Source organism: Maniola jurtina, chromosome 19 (genome assembly GCF_905333055.1).
Source record: "Maniola jurtina chromosome 19, ilManJurt1.1, whole genome shotgun sequence".
NCBI classification, from domain to species: domain Eukaryota; kingdom Metazoa; phylum Arthropoda; class Insecta; order Lepidoptera; family Nymphalidae; genus Maniola; species Maniola jurtina.
In genome coordinates this window covers 532,003-541,444 of record NC_060047.1, presented here as the reverse complement: position 1 = coordinate 541,444, position 9,442 = coordinate 532,003, and the positions used below count along the sequence as shown (strand labels likewise).

The 9,442-nt window shown below is 36.0% G+C and overlaps 1 protein-coding gene across 1 annotated transcript; it reads left to right on the top strand.

Annotated features, from left to right (window-relative positions):
• The first annotated feature begins 691 nt into the window (after positions 1 to 691).
• LOC123875285 lies at positions 692 to 3,375 on the top strand. The gene is made up of 5 exons (XM_045921033.1): positions 692 to 795; positions 1,631 to 1,708; positions 2,037 to 2,190; positions 2,789 to 2,940; positions 3,319 to 3,375. The coding sequence occupies exons 1-5, from the start codon at positions 709 to 711 to the stop codon at positions 3,373 to 3,375; spliced, it is 528 nt and encodes a 175-aa protein (XP_045776989.1). The 5' UTR covers positions 692 to 708.
• Positions 3,376 to 9,442: the final 6,067 nt, after the last annotated feature.

Sequence of the window (9,442 nt, the reverse complement as noted above, 5' to 3'; positions counted from 1 at the left end):
ATTTTTATTTATTCCAATTTTCATAAACAATATTGACTTAAATATTATTATGAGATAGTATTGCTAAGTTAAAACTAAAAAAAAACTGAAATAAATTAATTAATTAACGGTTCAATATTTAGATTGTTAACAATGCAACTCAAAAGAAAAAAAGTTCACCATAACATATTCTACGTGATTTTGCTGCAAAGTCTATTCTGCATCAACCGAACGCACTGCTTTGAAAAAAGGCTCCACAAAATCTTGGGAAGAGTTTTGTTCTACATATCCCTTACCACTACTATAGGACTCAATATTTTCGAAATGACAACCTCAATTTTACATCATACAAGAATAAGTGATCTGCCAACTACTAAAGTATTTGCATACTTTTTTGAAAGTATTCTTGGTGCAGAATTGTTAGTTTTAGCAATTTTAGCGAATCAAAGTGGTAATATTTGTAAAAAACTGAAGCTTTTAGAGGAAAAATGTGAAACAATACATGTAATAAAAAATAAACAAACAGCAGAAGACTCCACTCATGATAACAGTAAAAAGATTATAACACTAAGCTTAATATCAGTTCTCACTGATATGCTTGGATTACACCTTCTCGACTATTCTACAAGTGTAGTATTTACGCTGACAGTAGCATTCGCTGCGCATGACACGGAATTGTTGCTTTGCTCAGTAATTATACAAGAATTTAATGACAAACTAACAATAGTAATGGATGTCAGTGCAGAAGTGGGAACCAAGATGTATAGACATATTTTGATTGCCGCGTCGCATTTCACTGAAGATTATAAATTTACGGTAAATTTTTATTCAATTTGTTTTTTCAGTGACTCAAAAAATATAGCTAGAGAGTCTTTATTACACACAAAATGAAAAAAACACAAAGAAACTACAAATTAACACAAAATGTATGCAAATGCGGCCTTATTGCTATCTCCACCAGACAACCTTTGGTGAGAGGAGGCACCTACCTACCACCTCTTTTCCTTGAATCTATCCTTCCACTTCACGACAAAATTGTGTCGGAAGGATTGCAAGTTTTCAGGATTGCAATACCTGGGATAATCTATTTTGAAAAAAAAAAATCAAAATTGAAAATATTTTTACTCATTAAACTTTTACTAGTACTTTTGAATCGTCAAGTACTGGTTCGGAATGCCTTTCATATCGAGAAGAACCAACAAGAAACTTGGCGGTTGTTCTTTTCAATTAATTAAATCGATTTTTCTATACTCTTTTCCTCACAAACCTCGTCCCTCCTCTCTAAATCAGCTAAGTTTTGCTAAATAGATTTTCTTATTTTTATAATGTCTATACATTTGTATTTCGTTCTTTGAAATTCATTGTTTATTTATCTGGACTGTTACAATTACATTTTCTTCTCCTGTTTTTGCTAAAAGAAATATTTATCGAAGTTTTTCAAATGGTAACCATGTATTCATGTTTCTCTCTCATTTGTTATTGTTCATACAATTTCAATAATACAGTCAAATGTTTCATTGCTATACCTACCTTTGACTTGTTTCTCTTTATCTCTTCTTTTTTATCATTCTTTCGGAATTTTTTAATGATTATTGATTACATTTTATTTTGTTTTTATTTAAATACTTTTGAGATAGAGTTTCTGTTTTAGATATGCCTCACAGTGGTAATGACTTTATCAACAACTGTCATTTATATTGGAGCTGCAATTGTTATGGAAGGACCAAGAGTAAGTAAAAGTCTAACTGCCAAGAAAACTAGTGAACAAATATAATAAGTTAAAAATAAAAATCCATTCAAATCTGGAAGTGTTCTGGAAGTAATCTGTCAATCCGTCTGTCCATTCGTCCGTCTGGGTATCTATCGGCCGGAAAAATTGAAAAGTGCCTACCCTCATTATTTTCACAAAACCTAAAAGTCGCACATCATCATATTCATAAAATACATAATTATATTAATTTGCGCGCTCTAATGGAAGTCATATGTCCAGTAGTGGGCGCAAACCATCGATGTCGCAAACAGATTAATTTATTGATTGATATTTTTGATTATTTCAGACACACAAAGTGTTATCGTATTTTATCTGGCGTGAAATAAGATCCTTGTTTTCTCTGTGGTTACTGTGCTCAGCATCGTACCAAACCCGCATCATCTGCGATGATTTAGTGAAACGCTTATCTGAACGACTGGTGTTTGAATTAGACTCGAAAGGTAAGGATCTTAATATCTTATTATTTTTTCCATTCACGAAATGATTCAAAGGGAGCCGCTACATTCAGGCAGAGCAAGACCATGGCGTATGGAAGCCACTTTAAGATACCTTTGTCCAGCAGTGGTCGTCTATCTGTCTGTTTGTTTGTTTGTAATCGGTAAACTCTGAAAATACTGAACTGATTTCAATGACTATTTCGATCAAAAACCATATTCCGCAAACCGTCCTAATAGGCACGTCCTTTGTTTTAACTGTGGTAGAGTGTAATTTTTTTACCATCACCATCCATTTACCATCACACTAATATTATAAAGGCGAAAGTTTGTGTGTGTGTGTGTGTGTGTATGTTTGTTACTCCTTCACGCAAAAACTATTAGACGGATTTGACTGAAATTTGGAATGGAGATAGAAAATATTCTGAATTAGCACATAGGCTACTTTTAATCCCGGAAAATCAAGAGTTCCCACGGGATTTCGAAAAACCTAAATCCACGCGGGCGAAGTCGCAGGCATCGGCTAGTCAACTCATAATATCTAGTAAGTAGTATTAACATAGAGCTAATCGTTGTTTTGAACTTAATCTTGTTAACTTCTCAGACAACTCATCTCGAAAGCTGACGAAGCGATGGTTAAAATGCGTGAAAATGTCACCAGTGCGGTATTTAGAGGGCAGCTGCTACACTCTGAGCCACGCTCTGCCGCTGTCGGTGCTGGACTACAGCACCAACTACCTTCTCATTATTGTACAGGTATACCTGGTCAATCATCCAAAATAACCTTACTGCTTGAAGACCAAAGTCTTCGAACAGTGCGTGTTATTTTTTTCACATCACAATCACACCTGAAGGAAAGTGATGATGTGGACTAAGATGCGTTTACCTAGAAGATGCCTATTCAGTATTCACTCTTGTTTTAAAGATACCCGGATTGTGATTGGTAACACAAGTAGGAAACACAGGTCGCGTACTCGTGTGTGGCCTACAAGAGAACTCTGGACGTCTCTCGCATAACAAATGATGATGATGAAACATATGTTTAATCAAGAGGCATTACTTTTCGAAGTAGATAATGCTGTTGGTAAAAGATTTCTTCGAAGATTCATCTAACATTTTTTTCTTTTTTTCCAGATGTATCCCTTATTTTTAAAGAAAAGCAGGAGAAGCCAAACTTTAGACAGCCTCTGAATAAACTGTTTAACAAGAAATTAAAGAAGATGGCACTATAAATTCAAAATTTAAAACCCCCGACACAAAACAAAAAACTACTTAAATAACTTTCAAACGGCTGAACCGATTTTCTTGGATTACGTATAACACTCTCGATCAAGCCACCTTTCAAACAAAAAAAAAACTAAATTAAAATCGGTTCATTCGTTTAGGAGCAACGATGCCACAGACTGATACACAAACACACAGATAAACACGTCAAACTTATAACACCCCTCTTTTCGGGTCGGGGGTTAAAAACCAACCAAAATTATTTTATTTTGTAAATTTTCATTTTTTCGAAATAAAATTATGACTCTTTGGCGTGTATTAGAAGCTCAAAGCGTCGTCATTTTAGTATCATTTTACCTTACCTTTTTTTACCTTATGAAGTAACAGTAGATGCATTCATTTGTCATTCGGTCCGTAGCGCGAGAATTTATGACTCGAGAGATGCTCGAGAACGCTCTGCCTGTCTTAGAATTGTTTTAGAACGTCACGATGCAGTTTACGTAGAATGGCCCTCATAAAATGATCATAAGAATATTGGAATCTACTAATTATACTCTACATGCGAAAGTTTGTCCTTTAATCACGCCGCAACGGAGTGATATATTGATGTGATTTTTAGTATGGATAAGGCCTGGAGAGTGACTACTTTTTATCGCGGAACTCAAGAAGTTTTTACTGGTTTTTAAGTCAACGTGGACTAAATCACGGATATAAGCTAATTACATACTTTTTTTACATTATCATATTTTCGTTATAAAAAACATTATTATGGCTCCAATTTGACATGCATTAGAAGCGTGGAGCATCGTCATGTTGGAAGATATATTGCCTAATGCAGTGACAGCAGACGCGTTCATTTGTCATTCAGTCCGAGACGCGAGAATTTATGACTCAAGAGCGCTCCGACTGTCTTGGAATTGTTTCAGAACGTTACGATGCAGTTTATGTAGAATGGTCCAGTGGTTATAGAAAAATAATAGATATATCTTCTCTAACTTTTCGGAGTTATGTACGTTTTCTTATTAAATAAGGAAAGGAAGGAAAACATCGTGAGGAAACCAGCATGCCTGAGAGTTTTCCACTATGTTCTCAAAGTTGTGTGAAATCTGCTTATCCGTACTTGGCGTGGTAGACTATTTATTTTTATTTTATTTATTAAGGAACACTAACAATATACATATTTAACATTATATAAATATATATAATATACTTACTTACAAACTATTACATAGACTGATATGCATATCAATGACTAGTGTCCACAACATTTTTGTAAAGCGCCAGGTAAACATTATATTATAATAGATTTAATAGATACAAGTACTTAAATAATAGGTTTATAAAACATAACTACATTATAAAAAAAAAAAGACTATGGGCAAACCGTTCTCATTCAGACCCGTACTCCTAGGAAGCCAGCGATGGGTTAACCTTGATGATGATGACGATGAAGTGGTTGATCGCCAATAATTGTCTGTCTCATGCTTCGAGTTGGTACTTGACTGAGCTCTCCCAAAGATGGCAGCAATACTCCATGCCAGGCCGAGCCTGATCTTGATAAAGAGTTAGTTGCATTGTTTTAGCGTGAAGTACCTACCTACCGCTTCACTTTTTTCAGGATACATATTTTGACAGTTGTTTTGACCTATGGACTCCATGGATTTCTCGAAATTGAGGTTGGGTAATATGTGGTAATATGTCGATGTATAATTTAAAACATGTAATTTGCTCTCTTTGTTATAGTAATAGGCTTAGGATTGGCGTTAATACCAGAAAATAGCATTTTCGATTTTCCAATAGACTGCAAGTTCAAGTTTCCGTGATTGGGGTGTAATTGGGGTGAAAACATCCCTTATGCACGCGCCCTTTGACGGTTAATTGCAGTCACGCCCCATTTCCTGTCTGAAATTGCGTCGCAGTTCGGTTTGGATTTCAATTGAAATTCTGTTTGGGTTAAAAACCGATATTTAATATCGGTTTTATATTCGGCATTATTTTTTGAGCTTTTGAGATCCATAATCCATAGGTTTAACATCCTCGCCACCTATTTGGCAGGTCGGGGGTTCAATCCCGGGCATGCACCTCAACTTTTTGGAGTTATAAAGAAAACCTGAAGGCCTGAGAGTTTTCCATAATGTTTTTGAAGGTGTGTTAATCCAAGCCGCACTTGGCCAGCGCGGTGGACGTTATATTTTCATACTTCTGACGGTTTTTTTTTCTCACTGAAATACATTGTATTTTTGTGTTAGATGTCTGTATTCAATCACAAAGCACCCAAACACGGCTTTGGGCGGGAAATGAGTCCGTCGTGCCTAACCCGTCGCTGCAACATCGCAAGACGCCCGAGGGTCTGTACCGATGAAAATTAACCCTCGATCGCTGCACTGCAACAATTGAAACCACTAAAGCTGCGAGGGATAAGACGGACTGAACTTTTTAACCGACTTCAAAAAAGGAGGTTCTCAATTCGTTGGAATCTATTTTTTTTTTTTAATGAATGTTCCCCGGTACTGAAAGACCCCTGGACCGATTTGGAATTTTTTTTGTTTGTTAGGGTATAGTACTGTGCCACCTGCACATATAAATAAATATAAATATAGTAAATTCCCATATAAATTTAGTGAAGATCTGATGAATATCTTCAAAGATGGAGAACAGAACTCCTCAATGGATAAGAGCAAATTGCTCGCGATCAGTGTAATAGCTTAGTAAACTGTAGGGTTTTAACTGGGCTTAGCATATTATAGTACATACAGTGGGGCCACTAAAAATTGTGAAATAAAAAAAAATCAAAAGAAAAATAAGAACGACAAAAATTATTTTTTACTTTTTAGAGTTTTTGAAGTCGGTTTTTTTTTTCTTTTTTTTTTTATGTAGTGAAACTTCTAAAAGTTTGAGGTAGTGACTTTAAGTGCAAAAAAGCAACTAATAAATATTCCTCCGCTTCTTGTTTAGACAGAAGTGAAGCTCTCATAACTTCGACAGAAGCGAAGCAGTAAAAGCTTAGCTCCTGGTGAGTGTTACAAGATATTTTACGGCTTTGCCATCAAGTTTTCATCAAATCAAAGATTGAAGTTCAATCCGAGAGATCCCTCACTCTAGTTCACTCTGATATAATATCATTCAATCGGTCGTGATGGGTAAGCAGACTTGACTTAAGTTGGTAAATTGATAGGTAAGTGTAGAGGAGAAATAAATTAATTACAGCTGTAATTTAGTGCATTTTTAACCCCCGACCCAAAAAGAGGGGTGTTATAAGTTTGACGTGTGTATCTGTGTGTCTGTCTGTGGCATCGTAGCTCCAAAACTAATGAACCGATTTTAATTTAGTTTTTTTTGTTTGAAAGATGGCTTGATCGAGAGTTCTTAGCTATAATCCAAGAAAATCGGTTCAGCCGTTTGAAAGTTATCAGCTCTTTTCTAGTTATTAGTGTAACCTTCACTTGTCGGGGGTGTCATAAATTTTTAATTTTCACTTGTCATTAACTTAATTCATGTAACCGTATCCATACGTTTCAATCTCATGAAACAATGGTTATTTTTGCATTTGGTACGTAAATGAGTGCTTAATGATGGCTTTTGTTATCTCTTCTACCGTCTCCAGCTCTCCGTCGAGCAATTAAATTGAGGAACTGAATCAAAAACGGTGTATTTAGCCCTCGGTACAATGGCCAGAAAAGGATTTTATCCGTCCATTGTCATTTTGATACTTTCGTTCTATTTGTTTTGAATTTACTGTTATCGGCTGGTTATTATCAGAGTGGGTACTTGGTTAGGAGCTTGTAACAGGTAATAATGATATTATGTTTAGGTGTGGTTGTGTGTCAAATAATAACAATATTTTATTTACTTATTTATTCTATGTCGGTATACAAACAGCAAGTTCTCAAAGCGCTTAAATTAAAAATAATACATAGTCTTTCTCTGTGTAACACGCCACTTTATAGACTATAGACCCTTGATTATAGAAGAGAGGAGCCATAAACAATTATTATTGTAGGCCAAACGATATAATAAGAATGGCCGATCACTATTATTAGTACATAATACCTAATTTTAAGAAATATAGCTCCGAAGGAGTAATGAAAACAAAAGGATAATGTTAGTAGTTAGTACCTGTCTAATAATCTACTAATTTTATAAATAAAAATAAAATTATATGATTATAAAATAAGTTATACAGCCCTAGAAATAAGGTTCAGGTTTCCTCAGCAAGAATACTTTAGAGACAGTGCTGCCATCTCGTACAAGGCATACGCACTATGATGCTAAAGCATCTTTTACAACGATGGAACCATTGTGGCGCTACTTGTATCTTTATTGAGCACCACTAAATGGAACCCATCATCGGCTCACTACAGAGCACGGGTCTCCTCTCAAAATAAGAAAGGTTTCACCATAGTCTACCACCCTAGCTAAGACGTGTGGATCGACGGACTTCACGTACCTTTGAGAACATTAGGCATGCAGGTTTCCTCACTGTTAAATCAAGTGATAAGTAAGTATTATTATTATATTAATAGCTCAAAAATGCACCATACCGGTTTGAGGTCCGTGCTTGGGATCAATCCCGGACCCCTCGACTGGAAGGGCGAAATCTTAACTACTAGGCTATCTATCACCGTTTTCGTTTAGTTGGTATACAGTATAAAGTGTGTTTTTTAAATGGGACATTATGGGGAAATCATAAGAGATACAGGGAAACTGTCTGAAGAGAGACTTCGGCTCTTTATTGTGAAAATAATTTTGGCATAGTTAATTTTTCGGTCAAGCTAGAGTTGTCCATAAAAATCAATGAAATAGGTATCAATGAAAATGTTTACTTAAATTTGACCAACTTCTGCTGTCCCGATTTTTGCCGATACAAAAAAATGATTCTTACATGAAACTGAGCCGATCGGCATTAAAAAAAAATATTCATAGATTTTTATGGACCACTCACGCTTGACCAAAAAATTTTATATGCCAAAATTGTTTTCATGAAAAAAGAGCTGAACTTTCCTTGGACAGTTTCCCTGTATCTCCTATAGTTTTGGATTTCTCCATACTGTCCCAGTAAAAAAATAGCACACTCTATATGGGTTTATAGAATTACATTATTGAACAGTTTTTCACCAGCCAAAACTAATTTTAACAGAATTTCTATTTAAATTTTTCAAAGAACATTAAAATAGCTGAAAATTCTCGAGCAACATTGCACAAGGATTGGGATCACTGGCCGGTCTATTGTACGTCGCCCCCTATTTAACTGTTGTGTTGTTCTTTTGTCGTCTGCCTTCTATTTACACGCTTTCCTTTATTTGCATTGAATTGTCTAAGTGCATTCTGAAGAATCTAAAGGTCGTCGCACTCAGCCGGAAGAGCCGCAGAAGACGCAAGAGCCGCAAGAGACACAAAATTTGCCAGAGCCTCAGGGTGCAAATTAAAATTATCATAAGAAATTTTTTAAAATTGTCTTACTGTCAACTGTAATAATATACGTGGAGTAGGTTGGCTTCTCGGTACGGTTTTGAGAACCTCCCTGGCTCAGTGGTGAGTTTTGTGGTCTTTTAAGCGGGAGGTCTCGGGTTCGATTCCTGGCAGGACAATGTGGGAAAACATAATTTCTAAATTCACTCTGGTCTAGTCTGGTGGGCAGCTTCGGCCATGGCTAGTTGCCATTCTGCCAGCAAATCCGTGCCGCCAAGCGATTAAGCATTCCAGTACGATGCCGCGTAGACACCGATAACGGTTTAATAAACTGCCATATCTTTTCCGCGTTAGCCCGCTTCCATCTTAGATTGCTTCATCACTTACCACCACGTGAAATCTTAATTGTAGCGGGATAAAAAACGGTATGCCTCTGCGACACGCGTCATTATGGCAATTTCAAGCATAAAAAGCGGAGTTTAAATTTTAAAAAACTAAGTAGCAACACCTCGTTATTACTCCGTAGGTGGTGCCTAAGAAATCAAATTTCGTTGCGGCTTTTGCGGCTCTAAAGGCTTTTGCGCCCGTAAGTATACAATTACCTTTTATTTGCATTCAATTGTCT